Here is a 22960-nt window from a genome sequence, read left to right as displayed (position 1 = left end):
CATTGTAATGGTAAATGAGCAAGCAGCCTTAGAAGAAGATGAAGGTAGTAGGGCTCGAGGAAGTGAACAGATGAATTGAAGACGGTGAAGCAAGTGAGAGTAGTATTGATATGGTGGAGTCAAATGGAAAAACAGGGGAAGCCGACCCATCATATGAGAGAAACTTCAAGCTCATTATGCATAAACCATAAACCCGGCTTCACTTCAGCCTAGCGGCTGCTTCCAGAGGTTAGAGGTTCACGTAAACCTAACTACAAATGTATATTCACCTCTTCCCCCTACTTTGTTAGAGATCTAAGCCTATGCAAACCGTAGAATCTGAACTACCCTGAGGGAGCAGCAGTAGTATCAATCAACTTGATGCTCAGTTCAATCTCCCCAGACTCAACACTGCAAAGCCTTAACCAAACACTCTGCACCACCTCACCATTTACACAACTGATAGAGCTCTCCCCAGCAAGACAGTTGTCACTGCCCGGGACTATCTTCCTCAATGTTGTCTCACCAGAAGAAAATCCAAGAATCTGTCTCAATCTAGCGGCGGAGACAATTGGTTGAAGGCTAAGGTGAGCATGTCCCATCTTGTCATCTGCTTTGAAACGGTCTTTATCGTACACTTCCTGCAAAAAAAAAAAAAAAAATGTACTTTGGTCAGATGTCACAAATCTGAAGGTTACAATGTCATTGACATCACTAAGATTGCTTAGCAAGTTATGGGAACAAACTACACACAAAGCAAGACACAGGAAAAATAACTGCGGAAACACATAAAATGATCAGATCATTAAAATGGGGCCGAGGTGAAATCATGTTGAAAAATGGCTAGGCAGTAAATGCTACACTCCTGATAATACTTCAAAAGAACTTCTGACCCTACTGAAGTTCCCAAATCTTCTCTCTCCCCATATAATCCTTAATTTTCAGACAAAAAAGAACCCATTTCTCTCATTTTCCGCCACGTTTCAGTACCTAAGAATAAAAAATGGAGGAAAAAATATAAAAACCAAGCAAAGACCACATGTTTTAGACAAGAGTCTATGTCCCTGACAACAGATTAGGGATTTATCCCCCTTCTTCCACAAGGGTATCCACTTTTACAGAAGACAACCGAGCAAAAAAATGCCACTCCACCAAAACACAAGACCACAGTTCTGAAGGAAGAAATGAATTAAATAAATACTGAGCAAGAATAACCTTGGGTGACAACGTAGATAGCAGCTTATACAACCTAAGACTACAAATATATCTGGGGACCTTAGTGAAATGCTTTATGCCAAGAAACTTAAAAAGGTGTCAAATTTCCATTTAGCAAACTCCATTTTTAAGTTTTGACACAAGAAGCTCAATTATGTCCCCCCTGGAAGAATGGAGAATTTTGAATATGAGGGTATATTGCACACCCGCAACTTAAGGGACTGAGTTTTTAAAGCATGTCACTTTTTTTGCTCAATATGATAGATCTAGGCACCACTTAAAAGGATATCATACCAAATTTAGAACTCCAACAGGCTCTGTGAAAGAGAAACTTAGCTCTTCATTCCAAACGGGATTAAGGCAACTGTTGATAACCTTGGTCTTCGCCATCTAATACAGATAACACATATAAGTTAGTTCAAAATCATATTAACCAAAAACAGCTTAACAGATTCCAACATGGATTCAATAACAAGAAAATTCTCAAGTGGTCTTGGCTATTCATATTCTATAAATTTGTCAAACATTTAGCATATAAATATAAAATTTCATGACTTGTTCCTCATTCTTTCCTTGATGCCTCTTTCCCTCATTCTTTTCATTCATACCATTAACTCATAACTCAATAGTTTCAACGATTAAGTTTCTTTCTATGTAATTTGCTTAAGAAACCATAAATTTTAACTGTGAAATCATACTGTTTTTTCACTACACAATATGTGATGGCATAGAATGTGTATTTACCATTAGAGGATGATGAATCAAGTGAAAAGATAATATAATATAGGATATAGTAATAAGAGAGCTCACAAGATAAGCGACAAGGTTCACTCGAGTAAAGTGAGATACCAAAGTGTTATCAGATGAATATATATTCAATTCACCATAGTTCAGATCTTCAGGATGCACATGTACCAGAAATGCAAAAAGGAAAGAAAAGGTGTTCCATAAACATCATAGGAAATAGTCCAATTTTGGATCCCAGAATCACCTGACTGCCTAGTTTGACTATCACATAAGGATCGCTGCTCTTAAAATCTCGGATTACCAATCTTTTTCCTTGCACAACCATCACTTTTAGCAGCCCCAGAGGCTCTCCCATGATTCGCTCCTATGAATGTGTAAACTTCGCAAAAGACGCCCAACCACTGCAAAGCATCATACCAAAATGTGCCTTTAACTCAAAAATGCAACAACCATATAATTCAAATCTGGATCAAAGCATTATGAGAATCGGAAACTAAAAAAAATTAATAAACCTAAACTTAAAACTTCAGAGGAGCTTAAAAGGTGCCTTGAATCTAAAAAATACCATTCTCGATACAACTCCCAACCAAAACCACTCACCCTAAGTAATAGTCATTTAGCCGGTGCTCATATATGGATATATATCTACCCAGATGCAAATTTTCCAACATACTTCCAGGCATACACCATGAAACATGCATACATATACGAGAGAGAGAGAGAGAGAGAGAGAGAGAGAGAGAGAGAGGGGGAGGGGGGGGGGGACAGGGGCGCGAGAGTACCTTGTATAGTTTTCTTTGATAGCTAACGTGAAGGGAGAGCTTAAATCAGGGAAAATCGTTGAGATTTTCAATAAATGAAAAGAAAATAAGAGGCCTGCATGAAAACAAATATATTAGGAAACCAGAAACCCCAAGCTTTATCGGTTCATGTTACGTACAAGCTTCAAAACTCTGACGAAAAACAACAGCACCCAGAATACAACACCCGGTAACTAGAACCGAACACAAGCCAATAGCTAAACTGAAATAACTTCTACAACAGAGTGATAAATCCCACTTTCCGCAAACACCAAAATAAGTAGCCTGTTCGAGAAGCAAACGAACCCAAAATGAAAACAGAAACAGCTGAAACAAACGACTTACAGAAAACCAAAAAAGATTTTGGGGGCCTTAAGGGAGGTTTTGCTGTGCCGCTGGTGATCTATTTATTGTGATTAGATAACAATAGGTAGGCTAAACAGTCCAATGAAAAACGTAAACAACATTGACTAGATCGAGCACTCGCCTGAAAAGGCAAAGCAGTGCGCTGTGCGCGTGTACGCCGAATGTGGACGGATTGAAATCTGACTCTCTTAACACTATTTTAAGTTAACGAGTGTAAAACTTTTTCAATAAATAGAATTGGAAATCCAATGAAAGATTTTGGGCTATTCAAACTTCAAATCCAACTTGGATTTTATTCAAAGCTCAAATCTCATTCTTAGTTTATGTTCCAAACAAGATATTTGAACTTTAATCCAGGGCTCTCTGTCTCTTCCAAACCCATCTATCTACCGTTAGTTAAACGATAAGAATTATTAGAAAATTTTGTTTTGAAGAAATTCATTGTTCAGTCAAAAGCCTAAAGGTTAAAGTAAACACCCATCTCAAAACATCCTTATGTTAGTATTAGGTGGTAGATATTGAGTTTGCATTCTATAAAAAGACATTTGATAGTTAGACAGCCAATTCAGCAGCCTTTTCTGACCCTCTTCAATTGACCTGAAGAGAATCTATTTTTCGGACAAGAGGATCCGTCATAGTATTGAGAACATGTTATTTGCTGCGACGAAAAACGTGAAAAATAAAACGAGAAAGCAGCCTGAAAATGGGAGTAACAGTAAGATTATAACGCAATATATCGACATACTGATACATCTATTCCCAAGTGTAAACTGTACTTGTGGCCCATCAAATTCATCAATCAGGATCAGGAACGATCAAAAAGAGATGCACCACACCTCATAAAATTACATGCCACAACCTACCCATCTATCTACCACTAGCACGGTCATTTGTTGAAATCATCCCCCCCACTTTCTAACTAACACTGGTTACCTAAACGTGACAATGTCTGCTGCTATTTTACATTCTACACATGGCTGCCAGGAAACTACTTTCTACGTTTATTAGTCTGTTTACACAATTGAATGGCATTAATCTTCTTTACCCTTGGCGCCTATAAACTAAACAGAAGGTACTGGAACCCGCCATGGCACCGCCGCTCGGTGAATTCTTGGAAAGCTCACTGCTAGCCTATTATGGCCACACTACTTAGCCAAGCCGTCTCGAGCCTCTCTTCCCGGCTCGATGCTTCCACTTCATCTGCATTTGATAAGAGCCAAAATTTTGTAATGCACGCAGATATAGCTGAAAAAAAAATTTATACTAGAAAGTACGGGGTGGAGATAATACAAGAGGCTCATCATCAGAAACTTCATGCCAAACACGGGAAGGATTTGAAGACTTCATCTGGGGTTTCCCCTGCTTTGTGGGAATGCTTCTATTGGTTTCTTGACTTCCTTCTGAATCTGATTTTCCATCTTCATTAGCTCCCTCTCCCTCTTTTACAGCACTGCTTGATTCATCTGCTTCTTTATCTTCTGAACAAGAGTTCTCTTCATCGCCAGTTTTACTATCTTGGGGCACACTCCCAATATCTTCAGCACTTCTCCCCTCAAAATCAGGAATTTCTTCTCCATCAGATTCATCTGTATGATGTGGGCTCTCCTCTGCATCTTCCAATCGTTTTGTCTTTGAAACTGACTTCATTTCCTTCTCAGATTCCTCCTTATCTGTTAGGTTTTCATCCAATCTTTCAGTCTGTTCCCCTTCCGAATTATCTAGAACAAATACATTTGAATTTAAATACCAAGAACCTGCTCAAGTTTCATAAATCTGGAATGCAAAACAAAGAACTTGAATGAAATAACATAAATAAATAAAATCCAGAGAAATGTGCCCACTTTCTCATGCTTATTTCAAACATAAACTTGGTAAAATGAAAATATGTTACGCATCATATATCGGAAAGCATTTGCCCCAATAGCTCAGTGTAATATACATCATTAGATCATATGGGTTAAGTTTGAAGCTAAAGTAAGCCATTCCAAAGAGCTCAAAATCCATTTCACTATTATCCAGCATGTGCGCCATGTTAAAGTAAATTAAAGAATTACACTAGACAATCTCAATGCCCACCATCTGTGATGTGATGTTTTTCTTTTAATTGCCTAAGAATGCGTCCATATTTACTCAAAAGAGTATATGTTTGCAGCCAAGTTTGTAAATAAATAATGAACTTGTGCACCTTTGTGTTTTCATCAGATGTCTAAGTCTTTTTCTACCCAGTTCCAGTACCAGTATTCTACATATAATGAACCATTCAGTGAAAATAATCCGCTTGATACATCACCAAAAATGCAATAAAGTTCGTTCATTTTCCAACCCTCCTCCCCCCTAAAAAAAACTTTAGAAAGCTTTCTAGTGCATTATAAACAAGGGAAACAAGATTGAACCCAAAACATTACCCTCCACCCCTTCTTGATTGGGGAAGGAGATGCCATTTGGTCCAAACTTCTTTATTGGATACAAGAAGCAGATGAGATACATCACCTGAGTTCACTTCATCAGCTTTGGACGTTGTGGTGGGTTCAGGATTTAATATATCAGAATGCCCTTTGTCCTCAGCCTCACCCAAGTCACTTTTTGATATATCCTTCTGCCCATGCTTCAAATTTCTCTTTGGAGTTCTTTTCCCTTTAACACTGAAGAAAAAGATAACTGAATTTATATCCTAGATATGTAACCTTAACTTGAAAAAATGCACCTGGAATGCAAGGTTTTCACTCACGTCTTAATTGATCCCTTCGTCGAATGCAAACGACCTGAATTTTTACTCTTCTTCCTCGGTGACCTGTCAAGGAATGAAAAGAAATGATGATATGAAGATAGCATACAAAGGCTGGAACCATGTTGATGCTGGTAGAGACAAATATTGGAGTGAAACCAAACAGATACAGGTTCTCCTCTCGAAACAATTAATTTTATGATTGGAGAAAGAAGATACTTTACATGTTGTATCACAAAGGCAACACTTACACTTCTTTTGAAGGGGGGCCATTTGATGAATTTATCTTCTGTTTATTGTAAAATAAAATGGGTCAGAAATCATTCTTTGCTGAGAAAAAATAAACAAATAGCTAGAGGAAAGAATGTTAAAGAATATCAACCTTTGAAGACTTGCGACCATTGTCAATCAGCTCCCAGCGCTCCTTTTCTAAACGGAGAACTTCCACATCTCCATCATCGTATAATACCTTACATATGACATCAGTGTATGAAACTTGTGTGATGGGATTCTTGTGAAGTAAATAAGAGTGAAACGTATTGGATGACAATTAAAGTAAAAAAATGTTGGTGTAAACAAATCCCAAGATTCTGAGAGGAAGAGGGAAAGGTGCAGCTTACCACATGCTTCCTTTTTAAAGGATCATAAGACTTAACTGTGCCTTGATAAAACCTGGAAATTTTGACAATGAGAGATCACGACGAATATGTGGGCTAAAATCGAAAGGAGAAGAGTTTGGCCATCAACAAGAGGTGCAGAAAGGAGAAATGGCCAGAACGATGTCCTCAATAAAAAGGTTTGGCCCTCGAATGACAATTACAGCTAAAATTAAAAGATTTGCATAATTCCGGATCTGATGGCAAGTACCAGTGATCATGTGTTCTCTGGGTGTGAGGCATACTAGGTATGGCCTCAAGCTCTTTTACTTTTCTTGTTTTGCAGCATAAAGATCAAAAGAAGACTCACCGCTTATCCATAGGCCACCAAACTTTTATTCTGCAACCAATCAAGTCTTCGATATCCCGTCCACCAGCCTTCGATGTGCACTGTGGAGGAAATTTATATCAGGTTAAATAATGAATGCTACTAGGGAAGCTGTCCATTACTTATATACAGTAAACAGTTAAACCTTAAATACAGAAGAACAGAAGTATAATATACATGAAATATCACTTGAGGGAATGAAAAAGAAACATAGATTATAGTTTCTGAGATATGGTGGCAGGACCATGGTTTAAGATATGAGATTACAGCAAACATGCGTACGAAATCCATTCACCTAGTAGCATGATATCTGAGCAACCATGGAGAGAGAGACAGACAGAGACAGAGAGACAGACAGAGATGTGAAATTTCTTAGTACTCCAATGCAAGTCCAGTTGGAAAAGTGTTCATTATAAGATGCTAAAAATAGAAGATAGAAGTAGGATATATTTTTTTTATAGGCAATCAAGAATTTTTATTCATAAAGGAAATAGGCATAGCCCATGTACACAGGACGTATACAAGAGAAATACGTAGCTAGGACAGATATCTAAAACAGTTTATTGAGACCCATACATAACTATCCTAGTTCGTGCCTTTTGTTTCATTTTAGTCTTGACGGTCACAATCACTTTTATTATGGGCAAATACATGATAATCACACCTTTTCAGAAACTGGGAGTGATAAAAAGTAAAAGAAAGAAAAAAGAGAATGGATGAACGGAGAAAAAAGCATATCATGGGCAACCAATAGAAACACACTCTTCCTAACTGCATCCTACAAGGCTCTAGGATGACATCACTCCTTTGCGGGGTTGTATGAAAGGACAAAATAGAAGCAGACTCATATATAGCATATAGATTTGAATTAACAAGATAACGACAAAGAATATCGATCAGGAAGGAAGTAGAGAGATTAATGACCTTCGCCAATCCTGCAATGCTTCTCCTTTTCCGCTTCCTGCTAGACCCGGTGGGAGACTTGACATTACTAGTGTCAATTTTATCAGTCTCTGTCAGCACCATAGGCTTCTGCAATTGAGGGAAGAAAAACAGTGGATATCTTCACTATTAGACTACCAGGATATTAGGTTTAGAAACTCTTAAAGCAGATTAAACAGTAGTAGAGCTCACCTCCATGTCACTCTCATTGGCTTCTCCCAATTCATTTAACTCTTCATTATGATCACGGTCAGGGAATTTTCCTTTAAGTTTTGCTGAGAAGCTCAGTTTCTTTCGAATGGAAGATACCAAGTCTGACTCAGTACCTTCAGCCATTTTCTTCTGGAAAGAAATTTTTCCTTCCGTATCAGGGCTAATGTCTGGATCTGTCTCAATGGATTGAAATGAGTAAATTTCTGCTTTATGATAATCATCCCCTGAATCTCTTAAACGAGTTTTTGAAGTACTTGCTGGAGATCTGAAACCACCGTGAGCTGACGATGACCTAGGACGTTTCGGTACCTTTACAGATGCTGCATCACTAGCTTTTCTCTTTTTACCTTTTTCATGCTTCAGATCTGTTTTGCTTTTCTTACCAGGAGAATATTCATGACCATTGCTTGATTCAAATTTACTAGACATACCCAAGTTATCAAAGTTTATTTCCCTCACCATCTTCAAGATATCAACATCATTTTCAGCATTTTTTGCTTCAGCTGGTGAAGACTTGTTCTTTTTCACCTTTTTAGCCTTGGTCCCTTGAGATTTTATGCGTTTTATCATTTTCCCCAGAGGCAATTCATTTCCATCTATTTCACCATGTTTCAGTTCTTCATCCTGAGCTACTTCAGAAAACACCTGAAGTGATCAAAACAATATTTTAGTAAAAGATGCAAGATGCACAACATACAACCAAAGATTTCCAAAGTGTTATTGATTGACAAAGCATACCTCTTCATCAGTTTCCAACTTAAGTGACTCAAAGTGAGTCAAGATGTTTTCATCAGCCAACCATGTTTGCCCCACACTGGCCTATTGAATACAAGAAATGGCATTAATGGACATTATATTTAAAAAAAAAAAAAAGGCAAACTTCCCATTTTTATAAAGATAATTAATTTAAGTAAATTTAAGAATTAAGGACTGTATTTACTAAAAATGAGGCAGATTTTACAAGGGTTAGAACTCAGAAGGGGTTGACTTCGTGTACATATGGTACAAATGCTTTTTTCCTTCAAAGCATCCAGATAATTCTGTTTTGACTAAAAAAAAACTAAAATATGTTCCTTATACCCACACATCCAACTCCATGTCACAAAACTAAGCAAGGCTACATCTACACCCAAATTCAGCCATTACATGGCACACTTAACCATGCACACACATCTATACATGGATAGATCTGCCATCATAGCCTAATTACAGCGCTACAAGAGACCTCTTAGCAAAATCGACATCCAGTGACATCAAGGATTCAAGTAGTGCAGGATTTGCAAGTCAAAATTTTTTGATAAGATTTGCAAGTCAAAATTTTTTGTTAAGATTTGCAAGTCAAAATTGCAACATGAAAAAAAAATTAAAAAAAAATTCATCATAATTGGGAAAAATATGAGACGATATCAAGCCAGGCATGAGTACCACAACAAAATGCATTCAGCAACCAAATATATATGACAAGGAATAAGCAAGTTTATCCTCATCAAGCACTCTATACGCATTAGATCAAATGAGAAAAATGAACTCTTCGCAGAATTTACCACAAAGTCATCCCCTTCTTTCTTTTCATACAATTTGTACAGCATAGAGGGCATAGGGATCAACACATTCAACTCTTGCTTCAAGTCATCCTCCTTTGGGGCTAGGCGCTTGGCAATTGAAATCCCAAGATCACAGATAGCATGTGAATTCTGACAATTCCATATGAAATACAGGTAAGCTAGGAGTTATGTTTCCTTTCGTTGTTCTGAAATTTTTTTCACTTCCATTTTGGTTTTGATGAAATAACTGAATAACAGTCAAGAGTTAATACCTTTGATTTTGCTGCATCAACTATATCCTCAGAGCACTTGATACTTTGGAATATAGAGACAATAACAGAAATACTTTCAATTTCCTTCTCATTGTTGGTACTAGCTTCTGCTTTAGCATCTTCATCTCCATGCACCAGCATGGAAATAATTAAGTGCAATTGCCTGAAGAATATAGAGTAGTGTAAAAATGCACATTTACAACACATGCAAGAATAGTTCACACTGATTTGCATTGTAACAATCAGTCGAACGTTAAGAAGATGCCACTCACATATATTGATGAAAATGGACGAATTGGTGATACGAATGTTCATTAACATTGCATAAGTTTAAGGCAAGAAGCATATAAAAGTTTTTGCTCAATGAAATTAATAAACAGATAATTGGCAAGAACATACAATTCTTGTTAGTGTACAGAAAATGCACATATACAGCATACAAAGGTGACCACGTGAAAGAACAGACCTACCAAAAAGAACCATCTAATTCCATAGCATAAAGAATCAAGAGATTACAATGTCTTGGGGTACAGTATTCTTCCTTCTGATTCTCCCTTAATTCTAACACACATGAAATACATAACTCTGTCACAAGACCCATGAGGTTTATTTAAAATGGCACCTCCTCCAACAAGAACAGGGCAGAGGGTGTGTATCACAAGGTAGAATAAAATAAATGCAAAATAAATATACCTGTATATTAGTTCAAATGCTTTGACATCCTTGCATTCATCGATATCAGGACATGAATGATGAGCAAGAGCATGAACAAAGTATGGGAGGATGTATTCAGGATATGATGTTAAGGAATTTCCATCACATTGCATAGAGCTTTGTCGAGATTTTGTTTGGTGATACATTTGAATAATGTCAGCAAGGTTTTGTTTCTCCTGCGTAGTAAACAAAATAAAAATCCTGCCAACTAAATCACACAAATCAAGCCATTATGACATGCATAGCATGCACTTGAATGGAACATGGCAACTACAAATCAATCCACTCTAGCCAATATACCTCTTCTAACTCTGGTGGCTTGGATCCAATGATGTTATTAAATAAGAATGCACACGCATATTTTGCATCCAAATGCCGATCCTTTATATACTGATGGACCTTGCCCAGGAATAGTTTTTTAGCTTGAGGGAAACTAATCTACAAGATCAGTAGCAGGCAAAAATAAGTCCATTACTTTTACACCATTCTGAAAACTGAAACTTTTATTGCCATTATAATTTTGAAAAAGAAAAGACTATCCCAGAGAAACTTTAAAGTGAAGGAGTTCACCTCTGATGTTATCAAAGTTAAGTGAAAGATATCAACAGGTATCCTCTCGTCCCAGTACTTTGACAGACGAAGTACCGCTTTTGCAGAAGCAAGCCTCAAATGAGCCTTATCAACTAAACTGTAAGATGGAAAAACTTAAACATGAAATTTCATGTTTCATAAAACAACTAGACTTTTAAAGCAAATCACACTAGAAAAAACAAGCTAAATTCTAAGTAAATGGCAGAAAGAACGTAATGTTATTTGAGAAATGCTCCCCAGTGCTAATATTACCTTGATTCTATATCTTTTGATATCTCCCCAAGAGAAAGTATGTTTCTAAGAATATCCAGAAGACCATCAATGCCAGGACGAACATGGGCATCTTTAACAGGTAAATAGCTCTTAACCAGTGTCTTGATTCCAAATATCTGCAGAAGCCAAAAAAGAGCAGAAAGGGGCAGGGGAGAGAGGGGCTAAGCAAATCTTGAAGATACTGAATGATGAAAATGGGAGAAGATTATAATCCTGGACATACTATCAAGCAAAACATTTTATTCATGCTACTTTACTATTTTGAAACAAAAAAAAAAAAAAAAAAAGAACTGAAATACAATTCTCCCCAAAATGGCCAACCTTCAACAAACAAAGTTCACTTCTGTCATCCCAAGATGCTTTTGTATCATCTGCTTCTTTCTGAAACAGTAAAGAACGCATATACATTAAAAAAAAAAGTAAGGCACATACAAATGAAAACTAATTATAAGAACTACCAAACGACACAAGTTCAGTGGATCCTACAAGACATACATTACTGCACTGAAGAATTTTTTTTATTATAAAATCTTCAATTTCACTATCTCTAGTTTCAAAAACCGGCATTGCAGTCTCTGCTATACACCCTAGAGATTGTAGAACAGCAGGCAAGTGCGTCTTCTCCTCCAACATATCCACAAGTCTCTGCAAATTGAGGAAGAAACATCAGCTTTTGCAAATATCAAAAGTACACATTGAAATTGCTGAGCCAAGGAGATCTACAGGTGATGCATTAAAGATTAGGCATATCCCTGTCAAGAATTAATCAATCAGTGTTTACTCAGTCAAAAATAAAACAAACCTTGTATAAAACAGAAAGTGACTTGAGTCCATCATCCTTTGTTATGGCTGCCAGCGCATGTACAGCATACTTGGCCTGTCTTCGACTGCCTTCTAAACATAGCCTCTCCAATATAAGATCTATGGAACTGCATGTAAACAACAAAAACATAACGAACGTGATACATGTAGAACTTGGTATAACAAGTCAAAAATTACAAAAGTTGCACCTCGATGAACTTGCTAGTTGTTCTCGGATGGTACCACCAGCTTTAGCTAGAACATGCAAAACGCCTTCTTTTATTATTTCATCATCATCTTTAAGAAAATTTACCAATTCCCCTTCAGCCCCACCAAGAAGCAATGGACTAAAGCGTGCAAGAATCTGGAATTGTTCACAAAAGTATTAACATTATCTCCATAAAAATTTCTCCATATAAGACAAGAAATGTGGGAATGGTGCTTCTCTACCACTAGTATGTTCATGCAAGATTGAGTATTTCGTGTATTTCCAGAAGATTTTTGTGTGGCAGCCTCCGGGAGTATTTCTTTCACATGCTCCTTGTTGAAAAGCAAATAAGAACACTTAACAGAGAGAGTGCTCAAAAAATCATATAGTCGATGTTTCTCGCCAAGTATCCTCAGCAAATCATCCTACAAGGAAATGAAAATATAATATTGAAACCATTATTTTTTTTTCATCTGTAATATTGAAACCATTAAATAAAAAGCAACATGTAGCTTCCCAAGGTTTTAATCACGGTGAACATCAGTGAGTTTCATGAGATTGAAATTAGTCCTCGACAGAGTTCGAATTAGCATATTCACTTCTTATCCCTCTTAGCTGCTATAATATTAGGGAACTTCAAATCATTACGGATTTCCATTCGCATATTTTAAGTGGTAGATGAAGTCCAATAAAAATCAAGAACAGGAGATTAAACCAAGGGCCTCCAATTCCCTGCCTGCCCATTTCCTCCCAACCATGTGGCCTGAACAAAACCAGTTCTAGAATCCAAGGTATTACTCAGTAACGTAACTCATACCCGGGAAGTACAAGCTTGATTGAAGCTAGTGTTTGGATCAATTAGATTTGTTAAAATCTTCCATATATTAGCATCTTTCAATTGATCAAGAATCTGGTAATTCTCTTCCGCCTTTGCAGGATCAGCAAACGAGCGAGACATAATTCGGAAGCAGAAAAGGACTTTTTTTTGGATCTCAGGAGCATCACCGTCCTGTATTTGAATGACACTTAATCACTTTGATTTTGATAGTGCTCGTAAAAGTTCAATAATTTCTAACTTTCAATGTTTACAAACCTGATTCATTTGCCTAAGAGACAGATACCTCTGCATCTCTTGTTGTACCCTACAATGGAAGAGAAAATCCCCCAAATCAGTCCACAATGCATCAAAATCAAAACTGAAATATTTGGAGGTCTATCAAAAGTCACATTGAATTGCCCAATGTTAAAACAAAGGTTACCTTTGTTTCTGCTCCAGTATCTTTTCAAGGGCCTTCACCTCCACTTTATCAAATCCCGAGAAAACTCTTACCCAATGTTGAACTTTATCTTTGATGGAGGACTCGGTTGGGAGTAGAGACCCACACAGAACAGACTCAATTATATCTGATCTGAACAATTTAAGTAATTAAGAACATGAACACTCATCAAAAAGAAACAAATTTTGCATTAATAATGACACTCATGGAGCGAATAATTTTGGCCCACTTCTCAGCACCAAATCATATAAAGTGATAGCTACTACTACCATTTCAATTAGTTAATATACATCTGTACTACTTGTAGTTCACAACAAGAGAAAATACAAGCAGCCTGCATCCCAATGACGACAATGGAAAATCTTTTATGCCCTTTTCAAAAAGCCAAATATAGGATTACAAAATAGACACAATAGTTAAAGAATGACCTGTCCATAGGGTATACACACATCCCTGCCCCCTTATAGCTAAAAACATTTCCAAATTAGCAGGCACAATATTTTCATGCAACTACAAGCACGAATGGATCTCTTTACAGGATTCACATTAGCCTAGGAAATTAACATCACTATAGTTCTTATATTACAGCCTTCTTCTTCTTAAATCATTTCTTTTCAGATGAGAATATTAGGAAAATCAACACATACAAGATTCTGTCACTATGATGCTTCATATTCTAAATCAAAGCCAAAGAAAATTTAAGTTATTCCAACCTTTTCATTGACAGAAACCAAGGCAGTTAATTCATGCTTGAATAAAAATGGAAATTTCACTTTTGCCAAAAGGTGAATCTCCAAATGAATCCTAGAATGAGGGAAATTAACAAAGGCAAGTCCCGGCGTCTAAGTTGAACCAGACTGTCTAATATACGACAACTTTCACACCAGGATTAACTAATGGGCCAACCTTGATTTAGTTCCTTTACGCAATACTCATGGATTTACTGAACAGACTACTAAAAGGTCTCCTGGTATCTATTACTGGTATATGTAACAGTCTAAACAGATGAAACCAAAAGAGTAGATGAAACTTTGTTCCTGTAATTACTTATATTTTACTTCTTCTTTTTTAATAAGTAATAATATTATATTTTACTAACTACTAGTGTTCCTAGAACCTCACAAGATGATATTATCATAATCCACTAGTGATGTTCACAGCAGATAAATACTTCATTCATATCAACTGAAAATTGGAAACCAAGATGGCTTCCCCTTGCTTGATGTTAAATACCATTAAAAAGCAGACGACCAAAAAAGACCTGTGCAGCATGGGAAATTAATATTTTACCTGAAATCTTTGTCATAAAAACATCTCAAAATCTTCCCAGGAATCCAATCGAAATCATCAGGATTGATTGACCTATCAGAGAACTTCACAGAATAGACCTTGTATATCTCAGCCAACCTCTCCATGGTATACTTTTTAACAAGCAGCTGGAAATTCAGAGTAAGAAAATATTGGAATACCAACAACAATTTCTAGGTAGTTTGAAAAGAAAGGGAAAAAAAATAAGCACAAAGGGAGATAAGGGAGAGAATTTGTACAGATTTGTCCCGAAGGCGCTCAGCTACAAGTTTTACAGTTTCAAGCGGAATAGCATTTAGAGTATGGCATGCCACATCACAGATTACAGCTACAACTTGTTGTCGAACATTTTCATCGAAGTCCAACAGCCGGTCACAAAGTGCAGCTACAAAATGTAGACCAAGATCAAAGTCAGTGGATGTTCTCTGATAGATCGAAGTCAGTGGATAGATTGGAGTTTGTGGATGTTCTCTGATAAGTACATGTTAGATTAATGTATATTGGAAAATCAATTAAATTCACTTACAAATGACTTGTGGAGCTTCAGCTCTTAATGGATCAGACAGAAGACAGCTCTTGACATGTTCAAGGACACACACTCGAACCTCAACAACTCTGTCAGTCAACCTCTTCAAAAACTCGGAAAAGATTGGCTGAAAGGCTTCAGAGATAGCAGCAGCTGGCAGAGCAAACAGGTCTCCAACTAACTTCACAGCTTTTAAACGTGTATCTAGCTGATCAGTCTGCAGATGTTGAAATTGGAACACAGAAGCATTTGTCATCATTAAATAACATTAAATAGAGAAAGCACAGAAACATAGGCTGCTGAATCAGTAATTACCAGTAGCTCTACTGTAAGGTATGGGACAACTCCGAATAGGATCTGCGGAGCACAACGATATATATCATAAATAACTTCATGGTAGTCAATATCACTGTTCACCGACTCACTATCTCCTGATATTGATGATATAAGAAACTGTTTTATGCCAGCTTCAAGTTTTACTGCACATTGCTCTATAATATTCATTGCAAGCCTCCTAGCAGCGGTAGTAACATCCTGGAATTCAAGTTCCAGAAACATCAACTCCAAAGTAGTATTGCAAGAGATAATTACATTATAGCAGCAACATGCATCTTACATATAATCAAAAAAAAAAATCAACCAAGTGCAATATCTTAGCATAGAGAAAGAGGTACTTACACTTCTATTACGACCCAATATAGACAATATAACAAATAAGAGATCCTCCCTGACATCCTCACTCTCTTCTAAGAGGACGACCATGATTGTTTGCATTGATGACAGAACACTTTCTGGATGATCATCACTGCACATGAGACAAAATTTTAGCAAAGCAGAAATTAAATTTGGAGAAGAAACTCTAACTTCATTAAAAAAATAGCAGTAGTAAAAAGCTAACAGCAAGTGCAAATCTACTCACGAACTCTCATTGCAAAACCCAGCCACTATTGCAGAAAAGATTTAACCATTTGAGAGTTTATAATGGAATTTAAGAGTCTAAATGAATCTAAAGAGTCATATTCCAACATATTACTGACAAATGACTAACGTGAGCTGGTTATAAATCCGTATTTTAGGCTTTTAGCTCAGCACCCAGTTAAAAATCTATCATTCAATTCAAACATACAATTCCTTTCCTCTATTAACACATACACATGTACAATGTGTCAAGTCTAGCACAAAAAGGAAAGAGATGGCTGTTTCAGGGTTTTCCCATGACTTCTCCAAAGTTCACATGTCCATGTCCCATTCTCACAGATATATACAGTTTCAGAAGTTACTTTGCATTAAGCAGCATAGACATATACAGCCACCAGATAATTGAAACAGAAATCATTATCTTTATAAAGCAGAACTTCCATCGAAATTGATCCAAAATTATTAAAAATAATGGAGAAAGACTAACCTGGCAACAGAAAAAAATGTAGTGAACATTTCATTCACCAGATCATTGCATTCGAGATCCAACATTACAACGCACGACCTATATTTTGCAAGAGTCTCCAAGATGACCACTCTCCTACTGAACGATGGACCACTTGTATCACTTAACCCACTAAAAGTGCTTACAATCAAGCGAAAGATATCCTGCAAACAGACCCAACACCAATTAGGTGGGAGTATAATTTCAAATATAGGGGTCAAATGGACATGCATGACCAACTTCATCACTTGCCAAGTATAAAATAAATGCACCTTCAGAACATCATCGCCGTATGGGGCTTCCGGTGCAGTAATGCGTGTTATCTCACAAATACAGGTTGCAACTAGAAGCTTGACATCCCTATCTTGATGCTTTAGCATTTCTGGCTTGACAATTGAATTAAGAAAAGGTTGCATTGACTCCAAGATTGAAGCTGATGGTGATTGATCCAATTCGGCAAGACATGTTGCAGCTTGCTGCAAGTTGACATAAAGTTGCATGATATATGTTAACCTAATGAGAAACCTACCTCACATATGACATTTCACAAGTTTCATACTTATCTAAAATCTCACAATTTTCAGCAGCTAACAGAGTTAACTGAATATTGTGTAAGATCTAATGGAGTGAATTGAAGATAATGGAAGAATTATGTCTATCGTTCTCCTATGATAAAAGAAATTTAGAAAGTGTTTTTAAGTACTAAAGTTCGAAACAAATATTTACAGTGACCTAGAGAATGATATAGGACAGCTAATAATTACAAAAAGATGACTAAATTTTTCTAGACACACAAATAAGAAAAAAAAAAGAACAAATAAAACAGGCAGACCTGAACAAACAGGACGTCATAGAAAAACATGCTTTACATGCAAGCAGTAGGTTTCAGTTCAACAAGCCCAATCAAAAAAATTTCAGACAGGCAAGTTAGTTGATAAAAAGATTTGGTTGTTCAAGTTACAAAATCAGAAGTTTATTTCATAAGAGAAATAAAAGCGAATGAAATTCCGGTTTCATAGATATCTTGTGACTGTCTGATTACTATGCATGGGTAAAGCACCAAGAGGAAATTTGAAAATATGACGCTTTTACACTATCATTATATCTATCACAATTTATATCTACTTTCCCCTCAGCTATCACATCATGTCTTTCAATATAATGACCACAATAGTGAAATGCAACTTGTAGCATCTTCCTTGTCATAGCACTTTGTTATATCTTATAACGGTCTTACTGGAACTAGGAAACAATTATTTCCTCAACCAGAAATATATCCTCAAGAACAAAGATTAGTTATCCTTCCAATCCAATGACAGCCAAATTCAAACAAAAAACAGCATTCTCAGCTGTCAGCGGCAACCATAGAATGAAGAGCCAACAAATTATCATGGCTAAACATTTACTTTTTTTGGCAAGTAATAATATTATATATATATATATATATATATATCAATAGAAGTAACCAAGTACACTGAACGTATACAAGAAAAACACCTAGCCCATACAAGAAAGCCGCTAAAGACCCAAAAGCCCATGAAAACCTACCCAAAATACACCAAGACCGAATTGGAAAACTATCGTTACACCTCCCCGACCCCATCCCCTAGATTCCGTAAAACTAATCATCTACCTGAACATCCCACTACAAGAAAGTCTTCACAAAGCCCTCCCTTTAGGCTTCCCTCGACTTGAGCTACCTCCCTTAGCATCATAGTTGATTGCCCATGAAAGATTCTTTTAACTCCCTACTTTTCTTAAATTTAGATTTGGTTTTAAGCGCATGGCTCACCTCGATTGCAATGAGTAGTGCTTTAAGTCGGTCTTCATATTCTCCCTGTTTTATATGAAAGTCCCAGGGTTTGTAGAAACTCATTATCTTTATTCAGAATCCAATCCGATGTTGAACCCACTATATCATTAATCGGAGGAAGAGAAACCAGGAGAACAACATTATCCCCACCCACAGTACCCAATTGCACTCACGACTCTAAACCTTCCCCACATGAGGCACCACTGACAAATCGATAATTTCCTTCCCGCCAAATGGTTACTCGACAACTATATGGTTGTTGTCCCCTCCATTTGTTACCATTACAAGTTCCTCCCCTCCATTAACATTGTGTGTATTTGCTCCACCCATCGACGATCCTTACCGTGCCACTTTGTCCGACTCTACTACTTCCTTAAGAGGGGAAGCACTACCTTCTGTTACCCTATTTACATCTTCTAAAAGAGGCTCGACTGTTTCTTCCAAAATACTCGAGAACTCGGAGGGACCCCGTCTTCAACTACAAATGAACCCTAGACAGAATGACCAACTTCATCTGCAATTGGTGCTTGAAACCCTACGGCTACCTCAAAAGGCATAGTGACACTGGCATGAACAAAGATGACAGCGTCCAACGACCCTATCGTTGACACACCCTTTGCCTGCACACTTTCCAGTACACTTGCTAGCACACTTGTACCCATGACTAGGTCCAGCCCCTTATCGACTTTAATCATTAGATCTCTTACATAATCCATAACTCTCTTCAATTGAGATTTGACATCCCACAAGACCCCCTCCAACTCTCCCAATGTCACCTTAGGTCTTTTGTCTCCTACAAGTACCTTGCCCTTTCTTTCTACCGCTGAGTTGATCTCGGCCTGACTACCCGCCAGTGACCTCAACACCGTTGCGTACGAAGCACATTTGATTAAGGAAGGTCTTCCCACTATTTTTCCATCAACAAACTCCCCACTTTGAGTAGTAGCTTTGGATTCAGTGACACTTAGAATGGACTGCAGAAAGCCTTTCCATCAAATGTCATTTACGCCCTCCGAAATCACCAACAAACCTTTCTTCATTCCATTTCAGAATTTTGAGAGCTGCAGAAAACTGCCCCTTGCACTAATATGATGTTGAATGCTAAAAACTCCATTACCCATCCTTAGCTCTCTGAAGCCTTCATGGCAGTTAAGTTCTAAGCAATCCTCAATCCCCTTAGCCACCCACGAAGCTGTCGTCCCCCCTAGACACATTAACTTAGCTATCTTTTTACTACGTTTAGAAATACGAAAGATATTTCCACCCTCTTTCATAAAAACGAAAGTTTTTTATTCCACTTTCAACCACCTCACCTTCCAACTGGGACGAAACCACATCGTGCTTCATCGTCATTGTCAAAACCCACTGAAAATATGTGCCCACTGCTCCCTCCCTACTGCTCTCGCTTCATCCTCTTAAGGTAAAAAACGAAGATATGTTGGAGGCCCTGAGTTAACCGATTTTCTTGCAAAAAATCCTTGAGTTAACGGAGAAAACTTCCAGTTGCCGGAGGATGACCGACGTCAAAGGCCCACAATGTGGTCACAGAAGTCTGTCGAAACAGTTTGTAGCAGTGGCTAGTGAAAAGGCTCAAATTGCAGTTCGCCAGAGGAGGTAACGGCAAAGCAGCAGAAAATTCCCGGTCGCCGGAGAAGGACCGACATCGAAGGCCCCACAACGGAGTCGCCTAGGTCTGTCGTTCAGGTCTGTGACGGATTCAAAGTGTACGGCGACCGACGCTGGCAAAGAAGAACAAAGAAAGTGTTCGCTTGCAAGGAACTGACGCCCGTCAGCCCTCAGCGAGGACGCCAGGGCCCGTCGGCCTCGTCTGTGACTGCATAGTCCCTCTCCGATCGATGGTGGGTGCGGGGTGGCGGCGGGATAGGAGGGTTGGGGTTTCTCTCGACTCACTGTTCACACACGGGTTAAGGCTTCGTACGGAGAGAAAAACTTATCATTGTTCATACACGGGTCGATAAGTTATGTTATGCCAAACATTTACTTATTGTACAATGACCACGGAGCTCCTTAAGTTTCAGTCTAATGAGATCAGTATGATACATGGAAGCACCAGTACAACTCTCAAACACTAAATGAAAACTGGGCAATAAAACTAGACAGTCTTGGGTACCATCAAACCATATCTTTTAGGAGCCCTATTCTTTGTGTCAGACAAAAAATTGCTTGACCAATAGATTTTCATGTCAAGATAATCCTAAGCACATATGCTCGTTGAGCTTGCAGCACTAAGATTTTAATACAGTATTACAGCTCATTGATCTTGAAGAAGAGAACAGTATAAAGCATAAATTGACTACTATGCTCTTGCTAGATAAAATACCTACCAGCTCAAGCACTCCAATGAGCATAATTAGAAGTAGAAATCAAACCTAAACCACCGGGGAGTGACTACTCTTTTTTCCAAATTAACTCATACTATATATCTCTTTGCACATCACAAACAAGGGTAGCTTGACTCCAGAACAGTTGGCATAAACAATCTTATTTGGATCAGACAAGCTCAAATTTATGTTAAAATCATGAGTTTATACCTTAACAAATCCACCTTTCATAGTGGTTTATCATCACTTAACGATCTTAACCACAAATAACTACTTAATTTGAGTTGAGAAATTTGGTCCTCAGAAACCTAAAACATAAGATTTGAAGTTTTCAAAGATTAGATGAGATGAGTTGAAATTAAAGTTAAAAAGTTGAATAAAATATTGTTAGAATATATTTTTTAATATTATTTTTGTTTTCGGATTTGAAAAAGTTGAATTATTTATTTTATTTTGTGTGGGGATTTAGAAAAGTTGTAACGATGAGATTGGAGGTTTTCAAAGTTTTGAGTTTTAGTCTTAAAAGCAAACCAGGCCTCAGAGTCTCCATTTCTTTTGTTTGCCTTGGCTAGCTACAAGAATTAATACCCATTACCAAAACAAAAAAAATTCCACCATAAATACCAACTATTTAATTTATCAAAGGAATTCAGAACAATGTGCGAAAACCCCTAATTAAACGAATTCTCCCCCCACTTCCATCAAAGAGATTAATTTCTACATTATGAAGTCTAAATTCAATAAAACCTTATGTTTAACGTAGAAAATAAAAAGAATACATATAAACTTAAATTTGTAAACTTTTACACAGTTTAGCTCATATAACATTAAAAACTCTTGTTGAATTAAAAATATCATAATATTTGGATTAATTTAGCTTCCTAATTCTGTTTCAGAGAAGAGAGAAAATACAAAATAGTTCACGTGAGAGTCAAATTCGCGCTTTCTTAAATGTCTTTTTCCTCGCTTCTCTCGGAAACCAAACAGACGGGAACCGGACTAACGAGCGGAGCTAGGGAATTGGAAGAATCGAAGCAGGAGCGAAAAGAGAGGAATGCATACCTTCAAGAGCCTGACGAGAGCGTCTTTGGTAGAGGGAGGAGTCTCGAGCTTGGATCCGACCTCCTTGAGCTGCTGCTGAATTTTTTGAGCCATTTCTTTGGGATTAGCAGACGGTGTTGTTCAAGGGTTTTACGAGCTCTTCGGTCATGGCCTGGAAGGAGGGTTTCGTTTTTCTCTGTCTCTCGGTCTCTCTCTCTTTCTGGGCTTTCGTGTTTCGAACAAGTAACTAGTAAGCGTGCGAAACGACCTACCAAATATAAAACGAAATTTCACGAGATGCTGACTTTACAAATTACAAGTGGATATTATCTATCCGATATTTCGGCTTCTACCTCTTTCAGACTCTCAGTTGGGTTTTTTGCCCCGATGCGCCTCTAACTTATCTAATTTTCTCTTACGCCCCGCCCGAATTTATGCGACTTTAATGAACTAGAACCAAGCCACTTGAATACAAAAGTCTCCAGACTATATCAACTCATTCCATCGGATTATTATAATTTTTTAAATTTTTGTATAAAATATAATAAATATTTTAATTTTTTTAAATTTTAAAATAATAATAATATTAAAAAATAATATTCTAATAATATTTTATTCAACTTTCATCTCAATTTATCTTATCTTAACTCATTATCCAAACCTCCCTAAATTTTTTTCAATTTTCTTCTCCGAGATAATAAAGGCAAATTGGCAACGTTCATGAGTTTCATTTTGGTTTTATTTCTCTTAAATTAATTGAGTTCTTGTATTCATCATCCATACACTATATATTTGGCAAGGAAAATAATTAAAAATTTTAAAATTATATATGATGTATGGTATGAAAATGATTAAT

The 22960-nt window shown here is 37.2% G+C and overlaps 2 protein-coding genes across 6 annotated transcripts; both read right to left on the bottom strand.

Annotated features, from left to right (window-relative positions):
• Nucleotides 1-154: 154 nt before the first annotated feature.
• On the bottom strand, nt 155-3370 carry LOC121264502 (protein C2-DOMAIN ABA-RELATED 11-like). 4 transcript variants are annotated; one of them, XM_041167707.1, is made up of 4 exons: nt 3229-3370; nt 2186-2342; nt 1489-1584; nt 155-620 (listed from the first exon to the last, which is right to left on the bottom strand). In XM_041167707.1, exons 2-4 carry the CDS (start codon nt 2294-2296, stop codon nt 324-326), a joined length of 504 nt encoding a protein of 167 aa, XP_041023641.1. In that variant the 5' UTR covers nt 2297-2342; nt 3229-3370; the 3' UTR covers nt 155-323. The 4 variants fall into 4 exon arrangements, with proteins under 4 accessions (XP_041023641.1, XP_041023640.1, XP_041023639.1 ...); XM_041167706.1 differs by lacking the exon at nt 3229-3370 and adding an exon at nt 3087-3184; XM_041167705.1 differs by lacking the exon at nt 3229-3370 and adding an exon at nt 2882-3026.
• A 458-nt stretch (nt 3371-3828) lies between these two features.
• LOC121264501 (sister chromatid cohesion protein PDS5 homolog A-like) lies at nt 3829-22362 on the bottom strand. Of its 2 annotated transcripts, none has more exons than XM_041167704.1 (33): nt 22126-22362; nt 17181-17384; nt 16891-17072; nt 16164-16290; nt 15801-16019; nt 15486-15702; nt 15199-15344; nt 14942-15087; nt 13634-13783; nt 13468-13516; nt 13192-13383; nt 12617-12799; nt 12376-12530; nt 12168-12294; nt 11861-12010; nt 11687-11746; nt 11345-11481; nt 11072-11189; nt 10802-10939; nt 10481-10677; nt 9788-9950; nt 9516-9665; nt 8710-8790; nt 7951-8616; nt 7741-7848; nt 6799-6878; nt 6453-6504; nt 6215-6301; nt 6084-6121; nt 5836-5898; nt 5598-5749; nt 4398-4777; nt 3829-4307 (listed from the first exon to the last, which is right to left on the bottom strand). In XM_041167704.1, the coding sequence occupies exons 1-33, from the start codon at nt 22216-22218 to the stop codon at nt 4257-4259; spliced, it is 5061 nt and encodes a 1686-aa protein (XP_041023638.1). In that variant the 5' UTR covers nt 22219-22362; the 3' UTR covers nt 3829-4256. The 2 variants fall into 2 exon arrangements, with proteins under 2 accessions (XP_041023638.1, XP_041023637.1); XM_041167703.1 differs by having other exon boundaries at nt 4398-4825; nt 22126-22361.
• Nucleotides 22363-22960: the final 598 nt, after the last annotated feature.

Source organism: Juglans microcarpa x Juglans regia, chromosome 5D (assembly GCF_004785595.1).
Source record: "Juglans microcarpa x Juglans regia isolate MS1-56 chromosome 5D, Jm3101_v1.0, whole genome shotgun sequence".
NCBI lineage: Eukaryota > Viridiplantae > Streptophyta > Magnoliopsida > Fagales > Juglandaceae > Juglans > Juglans microcarpa x Juglans regia.
The sequence above is the reverse complement of the archived record's forward strand: the minus strand, read 5'-3'. Positions and strand labels throughout refer to the sequence as shown.

Excerpts from the sequence above, each read along its gene's own strand:
- LOC121264502 (XM_041167707.1), bottom strand. The coding sequence starts at position 2,296 with ATGGGAGAGCCTCTGGGGCTGCTAAAAGTGATGGTTGTGCAAGGAAAA. Across the intron at positions 1,585-2,185 it reads TAGTCAAACTAGGCAGTCAG|ATGGCGAAGACCAAGGTTAT; the intron begins GTGATTCTGGGA and ends TATCTGTATTAG. Across the intron at positions 621-1,488 it reads CTGTTGGAGTTCTAAATTTG|GAAGTGTACGATAAAGACCG; the intron begins GTATGATATCCT and ends TTTTTTTTGCAG.
- LOC121264501 (XM_041167703.1), bottom strand. The coding sequence starts at position 22,218 with ATGGCTCAAAAAATTCAGCAGCAGCTCAAGGAGGTCGGATCCAAGCTC. Across the intron at positions 7,849-7,950 it reads CCAATGAGAGTGACATGGAG|AAGCCTATGGTGCTGACAGA; the intron begins GTGAGCTCTACT and ends CCTCAATTGCAG. Across the intron at positions 5,750-5,835 it reads ACGAAGGGATCAATTAAGAC|TGTTAAAGGGAAAAGAACTC; the intron begins GTGAGTGAAAAC and ends CTTTTTCTTCAG.